The 26,280-nt window shown below is 40.2% G+C and overlaps 1 protein-coding gene across 1 annotated transcript in view; it reads right to left on the bottom strand.

Moving 5' to 3' along the window:
* LTBP1 (latent transforming growth factor beta binding protein 1) overlaps positions 1-26,280 on the bottom strand; it is a 366,037-nt gene that overhangs the window by 162,767 nt on the left and 176,990 nt on the right. The window contains exons 10-11 of the mRNA XM_061626114.1: positions 23,866-23,968; positions 20,750-20,821 (exon numbers count right to left, since the gene is read on the bottom strand). Of these exons, the coding sequence (XP_061482098.1) occupies positions 20,750-20,821; positions 23,866-23,968 (175 nt within the window). The remainder of the gene's footprint in view (positions 1-20,749; positions 20,822-23,865; positions 23,969-26,280) is intronic.

The raw sequence follows: 26,280 nt of genomic DNA, 5'->3' as shown, positions 1-26,280 counted from the left end.
GGTCGAGCCACACAAGCACAGCTATAGTAGTTCTTATATAATAGCTATTCTTGTTGTCCAGAATACAGGAAGGATTCATTCAGATGTGTTTGGGAATTCTCAAACATTACTAACATGCCAATAAGTACAGCTCTACTGGATCAGACCAAAGATCCACCCAATCCAGCACTCTGTCCTCAACAAGCCAGATGCCCTGTGAAAATGTGCAACCAGGATTTTATGGTGATCTCAAGCATCTCCAAATCAAAGAAATGCTTCCTTAGAACATGGAAGCTCTATTTTAGTTATTATGGACTAATTGTTATTTGTAGAGTTATGTTCCATGAGCATGCAAAATCTTAATGTGTAATCATTTTTTTAATCTAGCTCCTTCTCCAAATGAAAGTTCACCCTTCGGTCAGCCCAGACCAAAAGAAAACACAATGACAATACATGGTTGTCAGAGCAGGCTACACAGCAATATAAGGCCTACCAGTTCACTGCAAGGAACACTAGGGGACTGAATTAGACACTATACGGCTGTGTATATACTTAACAGGGTCTAGCTACCCCATTGAGCCATCACACATGGGGTTAAGGTGCCTGATGCCAACACTCATGAGATATGTGGCCCAGAATATCTCTGATATTGTTCTTTTCAAAATGATCTAACCAATGCACAGCACTGCCATTTAGTATCTAATGATAATGTGATAGGGCCCAATAGCCCAGCTTGTATTTAGCTATTCAACTGAGAACTGAAGTCTCCAGGGAATGCTAGAGGAAAGCCATTTTGGTGGTCAACAACTGAACAGTGTGAATCTCATGAGAATGTTTGCAGATTGCCAAGTCTGAATGTTATCTTGGCACTTGATGTGAAAACCACTGGCTCAGCTTGGCCTTGCTGGCATGCTTGAGTTTCTGACTCAGAAAGTATGCAAGGTCTTCAAGGTCTTCACCCAGGCATAGGGAGGAAGAGAGAGAATAATTTAAAATATTAGGTTGGAGGAAGAAACAGGCACATGTATGTCAATGCTCTGCTTATCTGCTGCCTGCCTGCTTTATGATTAAGATGCTAGAACTCTACCAAAGAATGGATATAAAAAGATTGCCTCATCCCTTAAATACCCAGCTGATAACTGTGTCCTGCAGGAGAGGTCTTCATGCAGATACCATCCTATCAGGAGGTCCATTCTGCATGATGTCAAAATTGGGCCTTTAGTGTGGAGGTACCCACCCTTTGGAACTGTCTCCCATTACATATCAAACAGGTGTCTTTATTGATTTTCTGTGCCTGCTAAGGGCATTCCTCCTTCAATAAGCCTTCTGAAACCTTTATCCTCGTTGGTATCTCTCTTGGATTTTAATTGATTTTATGTATGTGCTGTTGTTTTAAACTATATTGATTTTTTTAAATTGTTTTTATATATGCAATTGTTTTAATTTTTTATATAACCATTTTATATAAGTTACTATATTGTAAATAACTTCAAGATGGCTCATGGGAAGTGATTCATAAATGAAAATAACAACAATATTTTGTATAAACTACTGACTTTTAATTCATCCTTACTTTTGACCTTTTGATCCAACCTGTTTTAGTAATAAACAAGAAACCTGTTTTTATAATAAAGACTAAAATAAGGAGAATGCCCCATTTTTAATTGCCCAAGCCAGGGGTTCTCAAGCTTTCTACCCACAGGGTAGAGATGACTGAAAATTACTGAGGCCTACCAGTCACAAAATGGTGTTGTGGGGACAGAACTAGTCACAAAATGGTAGCAGATGAAGGCAGGACTTGACATAATCAGCTAGCAATTTCCGACATAATCTCTACATTGCTAAATTCTTAAATACAGCATTTTCCTTGTGGCTAGGAGTTCCATAACTCAGCTTTCCTCAAGCTAGGTACAGACATTTGCTATGGAAGTATTGTGATCCAGCCTCCCCACTTTAGGCAGAATTTGCTGATCCAAAAGCTCTAAGTGGAGACAGCTTTTCCTTTCATATTTTTCCTTTCTCATCCCCGCAAGCCTCTCAAAAAATTTTTTTATCCATCTTTTCATTTCTCTTTCATTCTCCTTTCACACTCACTTATACCTTATTCTCACAAACCCACCCCACAACTTCCAGTTTCTTTCAGCCCTCCTCCTCAGTACTTTTACATTCATCAAACAAATGAAGAATAACAAAGTAAGTGGACCTGATGGGATTCCTGCTGAAGTCTTTAAAGAAGGTGGGCCTGAACTTACACAACAACTTCATAAGCTCATTGAAAAGATCTGGATGAGGGAGGAGATCCCGGAAGACCTTAGGGATGCCATAATTATCACTCTTTTTAAGAAAGGTGATAGAACAGATTGCAGGGATTACCAAGGTATCTCTCTTCTTGCTACTGCAGGTAAAATCCTTGCAAGGATCCTCGCAAATCGCCTCTTACCTATAGCAGAAGGCATCCTCCCTGAATTTCAAAATGGTTTCCGCCCTTCCAGGGGGACAGTGGACATGATCTTCACTGCACAACAGCTTCAAGAAAAATGCAGGGAGCAAAACTGACCTCTATATATGGTGTTTATTGAGGCATTTGACACCGTAAATCAAACTGCTCTCTGGACCATCCTTCTGAAAAATGGATGCCCTGATAAATTTGTGAATATTTTGTGACTCCTCCATGACAACATGACGGCGACAATTTTGGATTAACAATGGATCTCAGAGTGATCCATTCAGAGTGATCAGGAGTAAAACAGGGATGCATCATTGCTCCGACCTTATTTGCCATTTTCATTGCCATGATTCTACACCTTGTTGAGGGGAAACTTCCTACTGGTGTGGAAATCACATATCGAACAGATGGAAAGCTTTTTAATCTCAGTAGGCTGAAAGCAAAAAGTAAGGTAACTAAAACCTCTGTCATAGAACTTCAGTATGCCAATGATAATGTAGTCTCCGCACATTCAGAGGAAGATCTTCAAACTATCCTAAATGTCTTTGCAGAAGCATATGGAAAGTTTGGCCTCTAGCTTAATATCAAAAAAACCAAAGTGCTTCATCAGCAGGTGTGAACTAGTCCCTCTGTAGCACCATCAATCCAGCTTAATGGAGTGACGCTGGAGAATGTCGATCACTTTTCTAATCTTGCAAGCCATCTCTCTGTAAAAGCTGATATTGACACTGAAATTCAACATCAACTGAACTCTGCGGGTGCCGCATTCTCCCGAATGAAGTGTAGAGTGTTCGAGGATCGGGATATTCGCAGGGAGACGAAAATGCTTATTTACAAAGCCAGTGCACTACCGACCTTACTGTATGCCTGTGAAACATGGATCATCTATAAATGCCATTCCCAACTTCTTGAAAGATTCCACCAAAGCTGCCTCTGGAAAATTCTGCAAATTACTTGGGAAGATAGATGGACTAATGTTAGCATATTGGAAGAAGCAAAGACCACCAGTGTTGAAACAATGTTCCTTCAACATCAGCTACGCTGGACCGGCCATGTTGTCCGAATGCCTGATCACCATCTTCCAAAGCAGCTACTCTGCTCCCAACTTAAGGATGGAAAACAGAGTATCGGTGGACAGCAAAAGAGGTTTAAAGATGTTCTTTAAAATAATCTAAAAAAATGTAACATGAGCATTGAGAACTGGGAAGTCTTGGCCCGTGAGCATCGCAAATGGAGGTCAGCTATTATCAAAGGTGCTATGGTCTTTGAAGAAACACGAATACAGAGCGAAAGGGACAAACGAGCCAAGTGGAAGGCACATCAACCATCTTCTATCTGGAAACCTATGTCCTCACTGTGGGAGGCTGTGTGGATCTAGGATTGGCCTCCACAGTCACTTACGGACCCACTATTAAAGCCTTTGTTTTGGAAGACAATCTTACTCGGTCATGAGTGATCACCAATGAACATTAATTTCTTCCTCTGATAACAGCTTTCCTCTCTTAGCCCCTTCAGTACTATTCCCTGTTTGTCTGTTTATTATATAATAAAATAAAAATATTAACCTTTAAACTCACTTTCTAATTTCTTTTAATGTCTCCTCTGGCTCTTTCTTCTCAGAGGAGGGAAACCTACTTTTGTTCCTTCCCTTCCTGCTGAGATCTCTCTCTCCTGGACACCTTTATTCAGCTTGCAAGTAGTTGCTGGTGCTGACATTGGTCCAATCAAAAGGCTATGGCATGGCTAGGGGCGGGGCAGGCAAATGAGTAGGCACTGGGCAGGCTGTAGCACTGAGGCCCACCTGAAAGTGGCCCAAAGCCCACAGTTTAAGAAATATTGGTTTAGAGAATGCTCTTTATTTATAAAGAGTCAACCTGCTTGATATAATGGCTCTCATTAGCCCTAAGAATCTGGAGGCTTTCCACCTTCTAGGAAGTCTCAGCCTCTGACAATAACTTTCTCAGGAGCAACTAAGAACAGAAATTTCCACCTGGTTGTCATATCACTACAAAATTCAATATTGGATAGCAAACACTAAAGTGTTGATGCTATCTGCTGCTCATGGATAATTTCACTGACTAAAGTATAATTTAATAAGTTTTTAGCAAGTGTGTATCAAATGTGGTTTCTTGGTGAGTTAATCAGGAAGCCACTGTAGCAATATTGAGTCCTGTATTATGCAATTCTATCTAGGGACCCAAAAGGAACCATCCAGAAATTAATAACAATCCTTAAATGCCTTCTTGGGGGTGTAGTGTGGCAGATGAACATTTTAGAATGATCGTTGCTTCGGTACTTTAGGCAAAAAGCCCAGTAAGTATCCTATCCAATGCACATTAATTTACCCTGTCTGTGGTTAGGCAGCCACCTACTTAACACATGTCCGGCCACCCACAGTCCTGCCCAGCTGTGTAAATTATACTGAAATCAACCTGTCAAGGCAGCTGGAAACAGAATCTGGATTGAGATGAAGGCTGTGTTAAAATAGCTTAACAGCTTTTTAACCTTTTTCATCTGTCCATCTTTATCAAATGCCTCAAAATAAATTCACTATTTAAAGAGCAGTTTTGAAGATATGGGACTCTGAGTACAATTTTGATATACAATTAAAATGAATCTAGGCGTAATCTGCAGTTTTTGGTGTCACTACAGTGGTCAATATCAGGGCAGTATGGCATATCAGAAAATTTTTTAAATGCTTTCTTTTACATAAAAAGGACACCAATTATAAGATAAGGCACTTATAATTCAAATTATAAGTCTTATAAGATAAGCACTTATAATTCAAATTCAACCTGAACTTTTCTGTCTCTGTACTGGGAGCAGGTGTGTTGTAGTGGCTACAAAGCTGGACTTATACCAGGGACACCCAGGTTCACATTGCCAATCAGCTCTGATGCTCATTTGGTGAACTTGGGCCAGTCACTATCTCTAAGCCTAACTTACCTTACAGGGTTATCATGTGGATAAAATAAGGGGGAATTATGTATGCTGTCCCTGATTTCCTCGGATGATAAGTATTTCAGTTTAGACCAATTGCTGAGTTACAGGGTCAACACAATCTGTGCGGCAAATAAAATATCAGTTATGTGGTCTTAAGCAGAACATACTATTAGTATGACATTACCACTGATGCCTTACTTTTCCTCACAACAGTTTTGTGATAGTTCCTTCTACAGATGGTAAACTGATATAGAGAGAACTGATGCACTTAGGTTTATACTTCAAGTGTGTTTGAACTCAGATCTTATATGTATTTGAATAACATTTGCTCTTGTCAGTGGGCAGTTTAAAAAAAATCTGAGGAAGAAAAATGGAGACTAAAATGTACAATAAGGAAATATTTGGAATTGTTGAATGACCAATTGCAAAAACTGGTTGACAGTTATTTACATCGCAGTCCTAATAACCTATACTGCTACCATATCAATTGGTCAGGCAATCAGACCTTTTGGGTTTTAAAAACAAAGACTCAGATTAATTCCCATCTAAGCTATGCTTGGGTGGCCTTGGGGAAGTGAAACCTCCACAAAAAAACAACAAAAAGTCTTATGGCACCTTAAAGACTAACAAACACATTTTGTTAGTCTTTTAATCTTTTCTCTTTTGTTTTTGCTGCAATACCCTAACACAGTCATCCCTATGGAAAAACACATTAAATTCCAGACACTGTAACAGTCAATATGAAGGTAAGTGAACTAGTTTTTACATCCTGTTATTCTACAAACAATTCTTATTTGCAATGCTACAGAAAATAGTATTACAGTAAAATGCGGACCAATTCACAGTACTTTTTCATGCAGTAATTGCTTTACCATTACATTTACACAAATCCACAGGAAATGTTTTCATTGTCTTGTTTGAATGTAGACCCTGAGCAAAACTTGTGCTCCATTTGTGCACTTATCTGAACTACTTTTTGTGAACTTGAAGTTATGTTCAAATTAACTTCCCGGGAAATACAATTTAAACGTAGTCAATTATATGCAATGGAACTGGATTAGCCTTTTTCTATTTAGAATGAGATTCTAATGGCACAACACAAGAACCATATTCCAAATCCCTTTTGTAGAACTTGGGCACATTTAAAAAGTCAGACAAGAGGCTACCACACCCTTGTAACTATAGTTTCAATCAACATACAGAAAATAAATTATGTGCATGTGACTATAGAAAATTAAAATTATAGTAGGCTACACCCAGCCACAAAATCACACTAACAGATACTGATTACAGTGCCTACTATAATGAGTTCTGTATTTGACATCTCTTTATTAATCAACTTCTACTAAGCAAAGTAAGCTACTCTTATATATAATAATTTATCTTACAGATTTCAAACTTGTCAGCTTTGTTTTGTTTATTATAGACTGGTACTTTGGATGTTATTACGATTATAAGCAGCTTTGAGAAATTTGATCAGCAGGAAAATGGAATAGCATTTTTAATGTATGAATGAATTAATAAATTCATTTACAAATGAACTGTCCTTACTATTGTTAACTCAGCAGGTCAGTTATGAAGATACAAAATCTAACAGGATATTTTTTTCTTTCTGCACTGGCCTACATTACCAGATAAGTATTCATTTCCCTGATGCAAGAAATAATTCTTATGCTGCGTTTCATTTTTGGTCTCAGTTAATCTGACTCAAAATTGCCTATAATGTGAATGTGGATACTTTATAAAAAATTAAAAACATGTGGATAACATATGTCCATCTATCATAGCTGAATGAGCAAAAATCAATGTAACCAAGTATACACAAACTAATACATACAAATGTTTGTATATACTGGTTACATTGATTTTTGCTCATTCAGCAATGATAGATTGGTATAAGTTATCCACATGTTTTTAATTTCTATAAAGTATCCACATTCACATCACAGGCAGTTTTGAGTCAGATTATTTGGTTCCCAATCCCTCTTTTTTCACATTTCAGTTTGTTGGGACATATTTTTTGGTGTTTCATTTTTGGTCTCAGCACAGGGAAGTAGTAGGAAAAAGGAACACAGATAGGATTCAGTCTATGTTCATCCCTACAATTATAACTTGCCAGCTGTTTGCCAGAGGATTTGGCCAACATGCTGAGATACAAAACTAATTTTATCCCATTTGATTGTACTTGCTCCCACAGTCATTGATTTCAGGTTTTTAACTTTTTATTGATGTGGAATGCTGCTTAATAACTGTATCAGGACACAAAGCCATAACAAAAATTAAAATCTTGAAGTGTGAAATAAAACTGCTGTTTGTGCGTTCCATGTTTAATGGGACACAAATTATGCTCAACAAAACTACTCTTCTCTCTAGGACCTTAACGCTGCAGTCAGAAATGATACAAGACTACAGTGTTCGGATTAAGGCTCTAAATTCAGTGCGGTCATTTGAAAGAAACCACTTTAGCTCACCTACAACTAACAGAAGACCCATATAAGCCTACTATCACTGTGGCTCAAATACTGATCCTTTAACACAATTGTTCTAAATCCTTTTACAATGGAGACTCCATGATGGATGATGATGGTTTGTCTTTGCATAGGATTCATCAGATGGCTGCACCATGATGTCATTGAGGATCAACCTCCTGATTGCCTAAGTTTAAGCAATCAAAGCATTTGGTGGACTCACATGCTCTTCCTCCTCCTCCTCCCTCCTCCTCCTCCTCACAAGGGCATTCCCTTTTTTTCAGTCTCAGAGCAAACAATGGTTAGAATTGCATCGGTACAGATATTAATACTAACCACTGTTACACCAAACCACCATTTGCAAACCCATGCCTAACTGTCATTGCAGACTTGATTGCCTAACCATCAAGTCACATTATTTCTTCCTGGGATAGTCACTTCCCCACAATCTCCTTGTAAAGAATAACATTCATTTTTAGTAAGCCATGCACAAGTCATCTGTTAGTAATTTCTGACTCCCTATTTGGAAAACTATTTCAATACAGCTTTTAAGGCTGTAAATTTTATCACCAAAAATGGTTCAGTATCAGCCTTCCTGAGAAGTCCAGAGCTATTAAGAATGCTAGAATTCTTAAAGATATCTTTCTCATAATCATAATCTAGAATCCAGTCTACCCCAACTTGGTGCCCTCCAGATGTTTTGGGCTACAATGTCCATCAACCCCAGCTAGCACATGCTGGCTGGGTGTTTGGATTTGTACTTCAAATGATCACATCATTATTTTTATCTCCACAGCTAACAAAGCTGTTTCCACATATTTTTTTAAAAAAAATTCATGCATGGGGAGGGGAGGGAAGAGGAAACTGTTCCAATCTGGAAGTCTGTGTCACAATGAACAGCAATTCCACAAAACACTGAAAACTAATTGGACAATTAACCATGGCTACACTTTTTTTTAAATCATCCACACTGTAAGCTTGCCCCACACCTAATAATTCTTCCTTATCTTAGTTTTTTTTTTTTTTTAAGAAGGAAAGGGGTATGGAGCATTTTCATACAAGCTTCTGCTTCAGTTTGTTTGTAATGCAAATATAATGTCATTTAATGCCTGGCCAAAATGTTCATTTTCCAGATGGAGAAGAACTCCTAGTGGATCCAATTATACACTGGTAAGTGCCTATGGTAAGCTGTATCTAGGGGCAGTAAGGGCAGCAAAAAAACAACAATATTTTGCTGCCACTATCAAATCATTAATCTGCCGCCCAGTGGAGCTCTTCAGAATTGTCCGGGGGCTATTACACTCTGGCCCCAGGGACATGGTAGAACCATTTTATTATTTATTTTATTATTTTATTAAGCTTATATACCGCCCGACTAGCAACAGCTCTCTGGGCGGTAAACATTAAAAATACAATAAAAATAACACAATACAGTATATCACAATACAAAACTGTACAAAAAACTGTACAGTCTAAAATCAAAATATAATAATTTAGAATTAACAGGAATTAAAATGCCTCAGAGAAGAGAAAGGTTTTAACCTGGCGCCGAAAAGATGATAGTGTCGCGCCAGGCGCACCTCCTCGGGAAGACCATTCCATAGTTCGGGGGCCACCACTGAGAAGGCCCTAGATCTTGTCACCACTCTCCGGGCTTCCCTATGAGTCAGAACCTGGAGGAGGGCCTTCGTAGTAGACCGTAGTGTACGGGCCGGTTCATATCAGGAGAGGCGTTCCGACAGATATCGTGGTCCTGCGCCGTATAAGGCTTTATAGGTAAGTACCAACACTTTGAATCTGGCCCGGAAGCATATTGGAAGCCAGTGCAAACGGGCTAGCACAGGTGTTATATGCTCAGACCGCTTAGTTCTTGTTAGCAGTCTGGCCGCTGCATTTTGCACTAGCTGTAGCTTCCGAATCGTCTTCAAAGGTAGCCCTACGTAAAGCGCATTGCAGTAGTCCAGACGCGAGGTTACCATAGCATGTACCACTGTAATGAATTTGCTAGGCACTTCCAGGATAAAATCTTTAGCATCCGCCAGGACTTAGACTCCAGTTTTATAGCAGGTGAATCAAGCAAGGTATCCAGAGCACAGCCTTGTCCCGATTTCTTGGATGAGTTTCAGTTGGTGCAGCTTGAGGACGTTGACAAGGTGCTTGGACAGGTTTGTGCAACCACTTCTGTGCTGGATCCTTGCCCTTCTTGGCTAATAAAAGCTAGCAGGGATGGAACAGCCGGCTGGGCAAGGGAGGTGATTAATGCCTCTCTGCAAGAGGGGGTGGTCCCTGGCTGCCTGAAACGGGCAGTAGTGAGACCACTCCTGAAGAGACCCTTCCTGGACCCAGAAAATCTTAATAACTATAGGCCGGTAGCAAATGTTCCATTCCTGGGCGAGGGCCTTGGACGTGTGGTTGCGGGCCAGCTCCAGACACTCTTGGATGAGACTGATTATCTGGATCCATTTCAGTCGGGTTTCAGGCCTGGTTTTGGCACAGAAACAGCCTTGGTCGCCCAGTATGATGACCTTGTCGGGAGAGAGACAGGGGGAGTGTGACTGTTGATTCTCCTTGATCTCTCAGCAGCTTTCGATACCATCGACCATGGTATCCTTCTGGGGAGACTGGCTGAGTTGGGTGTGGGAGGTACTGCATTGCAGTGGTTCCGTTCCTACTTGGCAGGTCGCCTCCAGAAGGTGGTGCTTGGGGAGCATTGCTCGGCACCCTGGACTCTCCAGTATGGGGTTCTGCAGTGGTCAGTTCTGTCCCCCATGCTGTTGAACATCTACATGAAACCATTGGGTGCAGTCATCCGGAGCTTTGGAGTGCATTGCCATCAGTATGCTGATGACACGCAGCTCTATTTCTCCTTTTCATCTTCTTCAGGTGAGGCTATCAATGTGCTGAACCGGTGCCTGGCTGCGACAATGGACTGGATGAGGGCTAATAAACTGAGGCTCAATCCAGACAAGACTGAGATGCTGCTAGTGGGTGGTTCTTCTGATTGGATGGGGTTGCACTGCCCCTGAAGGAGCAGGTTCGTAGCTTGGGGGTTCTCCTAGAACCATCTCTGTCACTTGGGGCTCAGGTAGCCTTGGTGGCACAGAGTACCTTCTACCAACTTTGGTTGGTGGCCCAACTACGTCCCTATCTGGACAGGGATAACCTAGCTTCAGTTGTCCATGCTCTGGTAACCTCCAAATTAGATTACTGCAATGCACTCTACGTGGGGCTGCTTTTGAAGACGGTTCGGAAACTGAGCTTGTGCAAAATGCAGCGGCCAGATTGGTAACAGGGACCAGATGGTCGGAAGATATAAAACTGATTCTGGCCCACTTACATTGGCTGCCTGTATGTTTCCGAGCTTGATTCAAGGTGCTGGTTTTGACCTATAAAGCCTTACACGGCTTGGGACCACAATATCTGATGGAACGCCTCTCCCGATACGAACCCACCCGTACACTACGTTCAAGATCAAAGGCCCTCCTCTGGGTGCCTACTCCTTGGGAAGCTGGGAGTCTGGCAACAAGGGATAGGACCTTCTCAGTGGTGGCCCCCAAATTTTGGAATGATCAGCTTGACGAGGTGTGCCTGGCGCCAACACTGTTATATTTTCGGCACCAGGTCAAGACTTTCCTCTTCTCCCAGGCATTTTAGCATGTGTTTTATATTGTTTTAAATTTTCAAATTGTGTTTTAAATTGTTTTTTAAAAAGATGTATTTTAAATTGTATTTGTTTTTAGTTACTGTAAACCGCCCAGAGAGCTTTGGCTATGGGGCGGTATACAAGTATAATAAAAATAAATAAATAAATGTCTTTTTTCTGCTATTTCTATTCTGCCTTAAGAAAATCAGATCTTTACGAACTAGCACAAGAGTGCCTCACATGTGATTTCTCCCACCCTCAATAATTCTATTAGAGCGCATCTGTAGGCATGGTTTTAAATTTGGTCAAGAACTGCTGCTCATCAAAGAACAATGAGAACTTGTGAAATACCAGTGAGGAATAGCGTTCTGCATGACTTATCTAAAGTGTGAATTATTTATTAATGAGGAAGCAGTGGGGATATGATCCCTCCCCCACCACAGATGTGATGCTTCCTAATTTCCTAACCATGGTTAGGCAATCCTCCCCTCCTTTTTTTTATCATTAATTTTTATTCAAATTTTCAAAGACAAAAAACAAAACAAAACAAAAATAATTAAACAATAAAATAAAATGTTGACTTCCGATTTGTCGCAGATCAGTTATAGGTCTACAATATATAACAATCCTGTCTCTTAAATTATATTATAAAATCACTTTCCTCCAGTAGTTATCTTAATTAATCATCAAATCTCATAAACATTACTTTATTCTTTCCACAAAAAGTCAAAGAGAGGTTTCAATTCCTTGAGAGATATATCTTTCAATTTTTCTCCAAATAAACATGTCGATTAATCCATCTCGTTCAAATCTGTTAGGTGCAATAATTTCAATAGCCATTCTTCCATTATCAGTGTTAATTCCATCTTCCATCTTCAATAATCCTGTTAAGTCCAGTAATTTCAGTAGCCATTCTTCCATTATCAATAATCCTGTTAAGTCCAGTAATTTCAGTAGCCATTCTTCCATTATCAGTATCCCATAATAATCTTGTTGTCATAGCCATAGTCCAAATAAACATATAGATTAATCCATCTCATCAAACCTGTTAGATCCAATAATTTCAATAGCCATTCTTCCATTATCAATATTAATTCCATCTTCCATCTTCAATAGTCCTGTTCAGTCCAGTAATTTCAGTATCCATTCTTCCATTATCAGTATCCCATATTAATCTTGCTGTCATAGCCATAGTCATATAGTAAGAGTCTGATGGGAATTTCCTTTATCACAAATATTTCCTTGCCATCAATTCTGAATATGTTGCTGAAATATTGTTGTAAAGTCATGTCTCTGTTCTTTTTTACAAAATGCACTGGCTCATCTCTTGAGAATTTTTCCATTGTCACATATCTGTAGTTAATTCCATAGATTTTTTCTATGTCAAGCTCCATCACATCATTCCAGTCCAGAAAATTATCCAAGACATTGATAACTTTCTCTAATATCTTCATTAATTTCTTCAGAGACAACGTTGAATTCCAAACAGTAAACTTTGTTTCTAATATCCATAAACTCCAGATCTTTTTCCAATTCCACATTTGTTCCAATCTCCAGGGCTTGTATCTTCCCTTTAATTTTTCTTTTCTCATCTCTAATCTCATCAATCTCCTCTCTCACAAGATCCCCTATTTCTTTAAGCTCCTGCGTCATTTTGCCTAATTCAATTTTCATCTCCTGTCTACCCTGTCTCAGGGTTTGTTTCGTTATCTCAATCTCATCCATTATTTTCTGAAACATAATTTCTTCCATGGTCTCAGCCACTTTCCTGATTGCCATTCTTAAAACCACGAAAACAAAAATTATTTCAGCCACAATTGGGTTACTATTCCAGGCTTGATGACATCACAGCGTAGACAGTACAGCCTGCCTTATCTCTTATTTGTTCAGGAATACAAAACAAATTTAGTTCCCAGCTTCAAAACAGTTAGTGGCGTCGTGAACAAGCAGATTCGTCAAAATGAAATAGACCAAAAAGAAAATAGTCCCGGACATATAATACTCCAAAGTTCATAAATCAAATTTATTTTTTTTCCCTCCTTGAAATAGAAATCCCTCTTCCGTTTGTATCTTTAGAATGCACTTCCAGGCCAGCTTTTTGCAATAAAAACAAAGATAAGCTTTTTCAATTTCTTTCCTCCTTAATTTCGTGAATAAAAGAGAAGAGTTATAACTCACCCAGAAATTCTTTATAGCTGATTCATTGACAAATCTCTTTTTGCTGCAACGATTTAAACCAAGTGAAAAAAAAATAGAAAGTAGGATGCTTGCCTGTTAAAGTCCGTTTTTCTTTGAAGAAAAGATAAACGTGTCGCTTAATCAGTTAGAGCTTGTTGGAAGTCCGTCCGGCATTTGCTGGCTGAACCTTCTCTCATAAATTAATGAAATCCAGTCCTCCCAACAAAAACAGGCTTCTGTGGTTAATCTCTACGTTTCTCCCTGCCCGGGAGAAAATCTTTACCAGTCAAAAAGAATGTTCTGACTGATTTTAAAACTGAAAAAGCTTCTTCTGAGACGAGAGGTCGTCTCAAAAAGCAGGCACAAGCGAAGTCACCCTTCCCGGAAGTCCGCAATCCTCCCCTCCTGTGGGTATTTACTCTCCCATTCAGTTTCAGAGTTAACTATGGCTAACTATGGATTACATCTGCACTTATGTTAACGCTGACCAGACTTAATGCCAAATCAAAGTCTACAACTATGACTGTAGAAGTGGTTTAACATTTAAGTAGAAACATTTAAGTAAAATCAACTATGGGTGGACATCCTCCACCACTGAGTTGTACTGAGTTATTTAATTTTATTTCTCTATATTGTCATTATAAAAAGTCATAGGGACTTTGTAGGAAAACAAAAACAACCTGTCAGAGTTTGGGAATTTCCCTGTTATTGAAAACTGACAAAGAAACAGAAATCTGCCATGGAGCCTTCAAAAGGCAGGAGGCACAGATAAACATTGTGCGCTATGATGGAGGCAAATTTCTAGGAGGAAATAAGCATGGGCCCAAGTATGAATATGGAGCACAGTCTGGATCAGGGCCTACACTTGCTTTTTCTTCAAAATAAAATAGCAAATCTAAGCATGCATTTACTGTTGTAACGTATAATTTGCCCCCCCTCGCTGGATTGTCACCTTCTAGTGGTGAGTGGGCTTTCGTGTTCCAATGAACCCTGCGAGCGATACCGTCTGGAGTCATGTACTCCCAGCGGGGTCACCCATGGCAGTAAGGTCAAGAGAGAGGAACCAGACAAAGAACGATCCAAGAAAGTCCTCAACGGCAGAACAGGTGGAGGATAACAATGCGTATGTTACAACAGCTGTGAAGGCGGATGAAGGCTGCAGCAGATAAAAGACTTCCAATCGTCGTGGTATCCCATGCCATTGGATGAAAGCCTTTTTCTGTCAAGATTGTGTGTTGTTCGTCGTGCGCCGATCTCCCCACATAAAACAAATTCACGTACAGGCGTCTTCCAAGCAAATCCATCTGGAAACCTATGTCCGCACTGTGGGAGGCTGTGCAGATCCAGAATTGGCCTCCACAGTCACTGACGGACCCACTGTTAAAGACCTTATCTTGGAAGACAATCTTACTCGGCCACGAGTGATCACCAATGAATGAATGATGAATGAATGAATAATTTGGCCCTCAGGTTTTTTTTGCTTGTGCTTGGGACACAAGACATAAATGGGCTGGGAAGAATTTATTTATTTATTTACTGCGTTTGTATATCGCCCCTTAGCCGAAGCTCTCTGGGCAGTTTACAACAATTAAAAACATTAAAAACAAATATACAAATTTAAAAACACATCTTTTAAAAAGCACTTTATGAATGATGGTTCATTACCATATTGGACCCCCCACCCCTCAGTATCCATATGAGGCTGCTGCATGAGACAAAGGGGGGTTAATAAAGAAACACATTATCCTGGAGCCTGCTCCTGCTGCCTAAATCTTAGCTTATTTTATGTCTGATCTAGTTTATTTGTATTTTACTTTTATTTTATTTGTAGTTTATTGGCCCTTTTATTTTTTCCAAATATATGATCACATAGGAAGCTTTCTTACACCATTTACTATTTGTCTGGTTAACACAGTTTTGCCTATTCTGACAGACTGGCAATGGCTTTCTGGGGTCTCATACCCTAGAACAGTGGGTTCCAACCTGGGGGCCATGAAGTCAACCTGGGGGGTGTGGTGTGAAGAGCCAAGGGAGGATTTATTTATTTATTTAAAAAGTCTTCAGAATGGCTGAAACAAACTGAACAAGTGCGAGCAACTTTTCCCAGCTCCTCACCTCCTCTCTCAAAGAGATCAACGGCTGATTGTTCTTCCTGAGCTCCCAGCTCGTTAAGCCCTTATGGAGAAGGGTAGTCTTAGCCTTTGCATGCAGTGAAGACTGGCGGTGGCAGCAGCAATAGCAGAAGGAGAGTGTAGACATGGTGGTGAATATGTACTGAGTGGGAGGTGTATGTGTGTGTTTGTGTGTAGAAGAGGGGGGTCCTCTGGCCTTCTCACATTCCCTTCCCACAACCCACCAGACACCTGCAACGCGAACAACAGAGAAAAAGGCAAGAGGCAAGCAGCAGCGGCAGCACACTCTCCCCTCCCTGTGCATTTCCTTTGTCTCATACAAGCCATTACCAGGCTAAGGAGAAGGTGATGGTGATAGAGGAGGGTGAGGGAGAGAAAAGAAGGGGAGGTCACTCCTCATCCCTTTGCCTCAGAAACAGGGGGAGAGAAAGAGGTGGCAGTTGAGGAGGATTTCACGCTCACCTCTACTTCCCTCTTCCCCCTCCTGCGGAAACACCCTCCCTTTTGTGTAAGAGGGCAGGAGCCAGGAGTGAGGGAAAGAAGATAAGTGGGACCATATGCATTTGTTTTGGGGTCTCACTGCCACCACAGGTCACTCCAAAAAAGGAAGCACCTAGAACACACAGCCCACTTTACTCCAACCTTCCCTCCCCCTCCCTGTCCTCATGTCCTGAGTGCCCTCCCTCCCATGTGGCTGCTCCTCTTCACTTCGAGCTACCACCACCTCTTACTTGCTGCCTTCTTTTGACCCATCAAACCTCTCCCCCACCCACAACCTGACATGTATTTCCTCCTTCTAACCCTGTCCCCTTTGTTTACATCATGTCTATCTCCCTTTTTCTTCTCTCTCTGCCCATTCACACTCACTGCTCTCACTCCTGGTGCCCAAGTTTGCTCCTATTTTGATTTTGCATATAGGCTTGCACGAACCATTTCCTGCCAGGCAGATTTCTCTCTCTTCTGCCTGTTTCTCCACCTGCATGCAAATCATGGTTATGGCCAGAGTAGCAACAGGAGGGGGAGCAACAATTAACAAGTGGGGGTCAAGAATTTTTTTGAGGTTCCAGAGGTGGTCCCGTATTCATAAAAGTTGGGAACCACTGCCCTAGAAAGATATTGGGAAGAGCCATAGCTCAGTGGTAGGGCATCTGTCTTGCACACAGGTGGTCCCAGGTTCAATCCTCAGCATCCAGTTCAGGGCTGGAAAGATTCCTGCCAAAGCCCCCAAGGCTAGTCAGTGTAGACAATATTAACTATATGTATCAGCAACAGGAGTTAAGCAACAGGAAACAGAGAGCGGGAATAAATTGACAGTTCTCCCAATGGAGCGATGTAGAAAATGGAGTCCCCCAAGGATCAGTATTGAGAGCTATGCTTTTTAACTTGTTCATAAACAATCTAGACCTGAGGTGAGCAGTGAGGTGCCCATATTTGCTGATGATACTAACTTGTTCAGGGTTGTTCAAACAAAAAGAGATTGACCGGGTGTTTTAATCTCTTCTGATCTTAGCCAAGAAGTTATTAATAATCAAAAATTCTTTTCAGAAGTTAAGAAGAAATCCACTAATAGTCTAAAATAAGGATATCATGGATGGGTAAAATTGGTTAAGAGGATAATCCTTCCAAAATTTTGTTTTTCCTCTGGCAAAAATGAAGCGATGCTTTTGTCTCAAGCAGTAAGAAAGGAAGGGTCATTTTTAAAACAATGTCAAATAGCATTGATAATGGAGGTATTGTATTTCCAGATATCAGTAAGTATTATCAAGCTGCTATTCATGCAAATATGACATATTGGTTTGATTCTGATTGCTCAAAAGTATTGGGAGAAGAGATATTCTCTGTAGATTTGAAAAATATGTTATGGTATACTGCATGAGCAGATAATACTGCAATCAAATCTCCCCTTAAAGACTGTTAACTCAGTGCTCAATAATACTGCTGCGAGCCCCCTCCCAATCTCCGAGCGGTGAGATTCCGGGGGGTTCCTGCGCCCATCTAGGGTTTGGTTTCCTTTGGGAAGAAGGTCAGTGGAGACTGCGGTGTCTTTATGGAATATGGTTTATTTATTTACACACATTGCAACCTGAGCTTAGGATGGAGGGATTCAAAGCATCAGCAGTCTAATATCCAGCTTTTCCATCCGGCTGCAGGGCATCCTATCACAATGATGCAGGGAGCCAGCCTCTCTCCATGCCTGCAGCCCCAGCCATCTTCTAGAACACAACCGAAACTACCAGCCCACACCTCTGCTGGCTGCCAGGAGTGGGGGGAAGGCTCTCCTGTAGAGTTTAAAATGACAAAAGGATCTTCCTAGCCCCTTTCACCAGTTGCCGGGGCAACTAAATAGGACCATTAACTACCTGGCCACTCTATTTGATTAACAAAGGAGATTCATCTGGCTAGCGGAGCCAGCCTCCCAGGCATAGGATTCCAAATCAGAGGCTGGAAAGGTGACCCACAGAAATCATCCATTCCAGCCCCCCCATGCTCATAACAATACCAATATATTTTGTGCTCAGACAGAAGCTAATAGAAGCTGCATGGTATGGTATGTTTTGACCAGAGAGAGATTAATGTATTTATTATTTAAAACATGTTTATTGTCCTTCATCCTATTGGGATTTCAAAATATGAAGTCTAATATGCTCATGTTCATTTGGGTTTCGCAGCAAGTTAGCAACTTAAGAGGTCTCTGTGTATGTATAAGCAAAATATTTATTACATTGAGAGATAACTGTTACACAGCTGAAGGAGGAGAGAAATCTTAGTTAGATAGCCTTTGATGTACTAAACTATTCAAATTTAAAATGCAAACAGATGGTTCTTTGTTGTTCATACACACATCAGTTAGAGATTTATTTCATTTTATTAGTTCACTGAAATGAAATAATCAGAAGGTGGTTGTTAATGATGCTGGTACCACATATGGTTTGTAAACTGAAGAGGCTTTTGATTAAAGAAATGTTACAGCAATTAGATGGTTAAAGATATATCAAGGATGGGGAGTTAGATGTTCTGCAGGAGGGAAGAAAGCATTCTTTTCTTTCAGCTGACCTGAATGTAATACTAACTGTTTGATGGCAGGACCAGGATGGCCATGGAATTGCTTTGAATGTACAGCACCTGAAATATTTTCTCTGAAAGTAGTTTTCCTATTCTATAGATTAAGGCCACCTTCACTAGTGATGCATAAACCTCCTCGTCTCTAGCATGTGTTCTCTTTTATAATTTGTGATTCTGTTTGATGTACCTTATAACACAGGAAACAGTAGTTTTAAATGGTATCTTATTTGTACCATATGGCTTAACTGTTACTACCATTGTTTTCCATTTCTGAGGTCAATTCAAAGTGCCTGTCATTACTTTTATATCCCTAATGATTTAGGACCAGAATGTGACAGACCTTCTCCTCCAACATGATCCTGCCTGCCCACTCAGATCATCAGAGAATGATTTTCTGCATGTTCCACCACTATCAGAAGCTCAGTGAGCAGATATCAGGTACGCAGAAGACGGCCTTCTCCATAGACACCCAGATGCTGGCATTTCTTTACCATGGAGATCCACTTCCTGGTGGTATTTCATAATGAGATATATAACTAATTTATTACTATGAGTCTATGGACTCAGTTAATTTTTGGTTTGTGTGAACTCCCAGATTGTTCCCAAACCCACCCATCTTATGTTGTGTGTCAGTGTGTATTGATTTCAATCATGTTGTCTTGGGTGCTGTTATTGGCAATGAACAGGTGGGCTATAAATATTTTAAATTATAAATCATATTGCTCAAGTTGATCCATATAAGTCTTGAGTAATTTCATTCATTAAGGTACCAATATTTTCTAATTAATTACAATGAACACCATCCTTTCCTGCAAATGAAACAGCTAATAATAATAATAATAATAATAAATTTTATTTATTGGTCGCCTATCTGTCCAGGTTAGTGGACACTCTAGGCGACTTACAACAATAAAACAGTACATAATATACAACATAATATACCAGCAAACATAATCATAATCAATTTAAAACCAGTTCCAGTTAAAACCTCATAAAAATTAATCCTCCCCAATCCCATAGGCCCGCCTGAATAGCCAGGTTTTTAAGGCTTGGCGAAAACCTATCAGGGAGGGAGCATGTCGGAGATCAAAAGGAAGGGAATTCCAGAGGGTGGGGGCCACAATCGAGAATGCCCTCTCTCTGGTCCGCACCAGTCTAGCTGTTTTAACCGGTGGGACCTAGAGAAGGTCTTGTGAGGCTGATCTTGTCAGGCGGCATAATTGGTGATTCTGGAGGCGCTCCTTCAGATAGACTGGGCCGAAACCGTATAGGGTTTTAAAGGTCAACACCAACACCTTGAATTGAGCCCGGTAGACAACTGGTAACCAGTGAAGATCTATTAACACTGGGGTGACATGGTCACGGCGATGGCTGCGCTTGATGAAGCGCGCTGCCGCATTCTGTACCAGCTGTAACTTCGGGACCGTTTTCAGGGGTAACCCCACGTAGAGTGCATTACAGTAGTCTAAGCGAGAGGAGACCAGGGCATGTATCACCTGTGGGAGCAGATGAACAGAAAGGTAGGGTTGCAGCCTCCGTATCAGATGTAATTGATACCAAGCTGCCCGACTCACCGCTGAGACCTGAGCCTCCATGGACAGCCTGGAGTCAAGAATGACCCCGAGGCTGCGGACCTGGTCCTTCAGCTAGAAATGTTTTATTCATATTATGCCAATTAAATAAATGGAGAAATGTATGTTATTTATTTTAGCTCAGAAGAATTACTCAAAACCAGGGATGGGGAATCTGCAGCCCTCCAGATGTTGTTGGACTGTAACTCCTATCTCCTTCAGCCAGCATGGCCAAGTGTCAGGTACAGTGGCAACTGGAGTCCAACTACATCTGGAGGGCCACAGGTCCCCACTCCTGCCCAAAACAAATGCTGAAAACATCTTACCTTGACAAAAAGTAGCATTAATTCTCTTGTAACCTTGTGGACAATCCACCACTGGGCTATATCCAGGGTAAGCTAAACGTGAAGATAAAAAAGGATTAGTAACATAGTATTAGATGACACAGTGATGCAATCTGGATGATCCAATCCTCCAAACCATAGTTTGGAAGATCAAGAAAGTAGAATGATTTCACATGCTCCCCTTCTTTGTCTGCTCTCTCGCACACTGATTCCTTCATCTGTTTCTAGGCTGCTCTAAGTCTAGCTTGCCATGATAACTGAATCAGGCGACTATGGTTAGAGGTAAAGCATGATTTGCAACCCAGCTTAAAACCACCATTGGCAATTCCATGTCAAACCAACCAAATTTGGCAGATGAGGGTTACATCATAGTCATAAATGCTGTTGAAATTTTGCAGTTATTATACACATTGGGTCATATCCACCTAATTTTACTCACCCACTGAAATTAATGGACCCAAGCTAGTCATGTCTATTAATTTAAATGGCCCTACTCTGAGTAGTACAGTAGAATCTCACTATAATGCAGGTCACTGTTGCGCAGATTCGGATATACCACAGGTATGACTATGTCCTGGAGTATAATACTGTATATAGTATGGAAACCTTATAATGCGGGTGCATCCTTTGTCCTCCCCCCATGTTACACTGAGGTTCTACTGTACTAGCATTGGATACAACCTGTTAAAATGCATATACACAGCCTATATATGATTAGCAGGCACATCCCTCCAAAAATTGTTCAAGGTCACACTTAGAGATGTGAAGGCCTGGGGAAAAAACTGGAAAAATTGGGAAAAAACTCTTTTTTTCCCCATTTTTTCCAAAAAATTGAAAAATTGAAAAAAATGAAGAAAAATGGATTATGGAATGTTTTAGCATGATGAATCTTTCATCACTGAATCTTGGTCCCCCCCTTTTTCTCAGTTATTTTTTATGGGAATGGATGCTTTATGTCTGCTTGACACTGTGGAGGACTAGCAGAGACATAAATAATTTTCTTTGTTATTAATGTTGATGGTTTCTTCTGCTTTTTAATTGTTTTTTGCCTGCTCCTCATAAACTGGCAAAATGAAAGGATTTCTTTACAGTTCAGGTGTTCCTTACAGTTCAGGATCTTGTAGATCCATTTGTTACAAAAAAAAGTAAAATCTTTAAAAAGTAAATTCAATTTGTAATAATTGTTTGAATAAAATGTATTTTTAATATACCAGATGTGATAATTTTATGCCAAACCAACTTGTACATAATCACATTTGATGTTCCTGAAGTAACAAAGTGACTTTCAATCTGTAACAAGTGCTAATATTGCATTTTTTCAATTTTCCCAAAAAATTCCATTTTTTCTGAAAAAAAAGGAAAAAACCAATTTTCCCCCATGGCTTCCAAATTTGCAGAATTTTTACATCTCTAGTCACATTTCCCAAAAATGTGTGACCATTCTTTCTGCCATAGGATGAGATGCACTCTACCTACATTAGTCATTAAAGGCTCATTTTGAAGCTGTGTGCCAAGTTTAGCAGAATGAGAGCAGGAAATAATGGTCCAACATTTAGAGAATTTCCCATTTCCAGGTATTAATGCACCCAATGGCGTAGATTTTATGGGCTACAGATACAATGCAACATTATGTTGCAGGATTCTCGTGTTACAACTATTCACTTCTATATATCCATACTCCAACCTGCTCTCAAATAGTTAGTTATACAGGAATCATTTGGACGTGGAGGCAGGTGTGTGCGAACAGTGACAGTCTGAAGCAAAGTGTGTGGTTAACCAATTTATTGTTTACAATACAATGTTTGATGTGACATGGGACATCTTTAATCCATCCATCAGCCAGCCTAACTACTGACCCGATATCTCCCCCCAGCTGGCTTGCTGTGTAACCAGGAGCTGCCAATGTGAGATTCCCGCTATGGCATGGGCCCCCCACCCCTGCCTTATGAGGATCCCCTCAAAGGCTATGGATCTCATCCAATGTCCTCTCCTACCAAAATTGTGACAAGCATGAATATGACAAAACTGATATATAAAGGTAGCCTTGCTATAAGGAAGATGTAAACCCCATAATCCCTGGCCAATTATGGCCATGAGTAAAATGTCTTTCTGGCTCTGGCAACCAGCAGCCAACATGGAATAATATGACAAAAGGAGAATAGGTGGCAGCCATGGCCTGGGCTTTCCTTTATAGGCCAGGCTACAGACCACAAAAAGGTAGCCTTCAACCCAGGTTCTATTCCTGGGAGTAGACTGCAGCTACTGACTGGCCCCATGAGCTAGTCCTTGCCTATGCAGCAATGGTGCAAGAAAAAACCCATTCCCCTGCTGCCTGCCATACTGGGAGTATGCAACTCAGCCTGCTGTGGAGAAGCTTAAATGCATTAAACAATGTTGCATATCATCATTTAGTAAAATACACACACAGCTTGGTCTCAAATTGGCATTATAAAAACATTTCAAACTCTAGGGAAGGTCATGAACCACAAAACCATAAAAAATGCCAAGGAAAGCTTACATTCATTCAATATGATTACTGTCTGCTTTAGTCAAGGAAAATGTCAAAATGTCATGGGAATAAAGCGACTCTGAATCAGCATCCTGTGAATGAGTCAACTACCAGACATAGATACCAGCTAAATGTCAAAAGTGTTAATAGCTTGCTCAGTTTCCTCTTAGTGCTAATTGGGGATCTTTGGAATGAATACATTTGCTCAGCTTCATAGGAAATTAGTAAGCACACAAATACTTTTTTTCAAATTGACAAAGGAGATATAGACTGAAGCCAAATACATGAAGCAGCACATCTTTTCTTCAACAGTTGCATCATGACTGAACATACTTCCATGCTTGTGAAGACCACACTAATCACTTAAATGGGTGCTGTTTCTGTTCCTATCACTGCCAAACACTAATTGCCTTCCTGAAAAAATAACAGAAGCATAGAGAGAAAGAAGCTTTCATTTTAAAACTCAAAGCTTTATTCATAAGCCCATGTCCTCTCTAGAAAAGGACATTCATATGTTTACGTTAATTTTTTTAAATGATACATTATAGTGCAAAATAGTGAGATGAAAACAAACCTCAAAAACACTTACCTGGTTTCTTTGGACATTTCTGGCATTTGTTAAATCCCCAGGAAGTACCCACAGTCCCACAGCAATCTTCTTGCTTTGAGAGACCAGGGAGTGCTTTACCACACTAGAAAAATTAAGTTGAGAAACCTCAGGTTAGTGCTGCTGAAAGATAAAACACCACTAGAATGCTGCTGTTTTAAAATCACTCTGACATAATTTCATCCCAGTCCTAACGCTGGCCCCTTACCTTAGTGTGTCACAGCCTAGATACAATAATTGAAAACACTTTCTTTGTGCTAATCTATGCCTTCATAGAACTACTTCTCCATGGCTTTGTCTTATGCTGCAACAGTAAAATTTTGAAATTGGAACCTTCATTATACCTTCCCACATGGTTCTGATGTTTACATTTTACTGTGATAGAATGAGACAAAGTCATGGAAAAGCAGTTCCTATATCACTGTGGCAACATCAGTCTGATTACTGTACCCTTGAAAGCAGAACAAATTGAACCAGTGTTTGTTCTTGGCTGCAGCTCATGGTTAGTGAGGAACTTGACCGTGGCTGAGATGAAAAACTAAGCCAAAACTTGGTTTAGCTCAGTGAAGAGCAGCAACAAAAAGGACTGTGGAGGACATGTGAAACAGGCTTCTGTAATATAAAATTGGAACGACAAAGAAAGCAACATGCAAACATTAACATTAGGCAGCAACAATTTCCAACTTATTTATTTGTTATAGTTACAGCAACCCAAATATTCCCTTATAAAAGTATATGAAATTTCTCTCCATCACTCTTATAGGGAACAAATTGTGCTATTATAATTTCTTCCCTGTCAATCCCTATATTGCATTTTACATTAAAATGGTTCTAGTTACTCAAGTCACTGCCAAGTTTACGCTCTGTTTATTGCTCTATTGCTGGAACTGAAAAGACAGACACACCCTTTCCTCTCTTTGGATAACTTACATGTAGAGCTGAGAAAGACCTAAAAACTTAAATTTGATTTTGAATTCACAAGTGCAAACTAAGCAGTCAAACAGTATCTGTTCTTGGGTTTTTCACCAAGAAACATCAGCTTATTACCCACAAAGTTCGAATGTCATCGCAAATGTCAGCTTTTCCCCCAGACAACTTTTCAAAATCTCAAACTTGCGCACTTCAAAAACCAGGTATTTAAGTGAAAACTTACTAGCATTTATATTTGATAATTATAAATGCAAATAATGAGATCTGAGGATTATGAATGCAAGATGTTTGTTGAACTTCATATTCCAGTGATAATTCATTTCAGTAATACTTGCAAACAATACGGCTGCAGGCTTTAACAAACCAGAAACTATAAGAGAGAATGGGGGAAGGATGAATGTGAGTATCTGAATGCTTCCATTGTGACCACCTCAAAAGCTTCCTCACCACCAATGAAATCCTTTGGAATTTGAACATTGATCAGATATTGTTTTCAAGATGAGTTGGATCCGGACATGCTCTTCTGTGAACAGAAAAGACTGAGATCCAGTTGATGCCTCCATTGGAGAAATGGGGGTAGATTATTTTTACTGAGTACCTCTTCTCCCTTCAGCCCCCAGCATCACTTCCCACACTGTTCAGGGGTGTCCCCTGAGCCCCCTGGAGCAACTTTTGGGGCAACACAGAGGGCTATGGGGGAGGGGGGAAATTTGTGAAAATCATCTCCTCCCTAGGTACTTGGACTTTCAAAATGCTTTCAACAACGTACCTCACCAAAGACTCCTGAGTAAGCTTAATAGTAATGAAATAAGAGGAGAGATCCTCTTGTGGATCAGGAACTGGTTAAGTAGCAGGAAGCAGAGAGTAGGAATAAATTAACAGTTCTCCCTATTAAATGATCTAGAGTTAGGGGTGAGCAGTAAGGTGGCCATGTTTACTGATGCTACAAAGTTGTTCAAGCTTGTTAAAAACAAAAAGAGCTCCAAAAGGACCTCTCCAAACTGAGTGAATGGGCAGTAAAATGGGAAATGCAATTCAATGTCAACAAGTGTAAAGTGATGCATATTGAAGGAAAAAATCTTAATTTCACTCATGGGGTCTGAATGGGCGGTGACTGACCAGGAACAAGACCTTTGGGCTGTAATGGATAGCTCAATGAAGATGTTGACCCAGTATGTGGCAACTATGAAAAAGGCAAATTCCATTATAATCATTAGGAAAGGTACTGAAAATAAAACTGCCAATTTCAGAATGCCATTACACAAATCTATGGTGCGACCACATTTGGAATACTGTGTACACTTCTGATTGCCTCACCTCAAAAAGGTTATTGTAGAGCTGGAAAAGGTTCAGAAAAGGACAACCAAAATGAAAAAGGGGATGGAGTGACTCCTCTATGAGGAAAGGTTGCAGCACTGGGCTTTTTAATTTAGAGAAAAGGCGAGTAAGAGGTGAAATGATATATGC

Source organism: Rhineura floridana, chromosome 4 (genome assembly GCF_030035675.1).
Source record: "Rhineura floridana isolate rRhiFlo1 chromosome 4, rRhiFlo1.hap2, whole genome shotgun sequence".
NCBI classification, from domain to species: Eukaryota; Metazoa; Chordata; class Lepidosauria; order Squamata; family Rhineuridae; genus Rhineura; species Rhineura floridana.
This window is presented reverse-complemented; position numbering and strand designations above follow the sequence as displayed.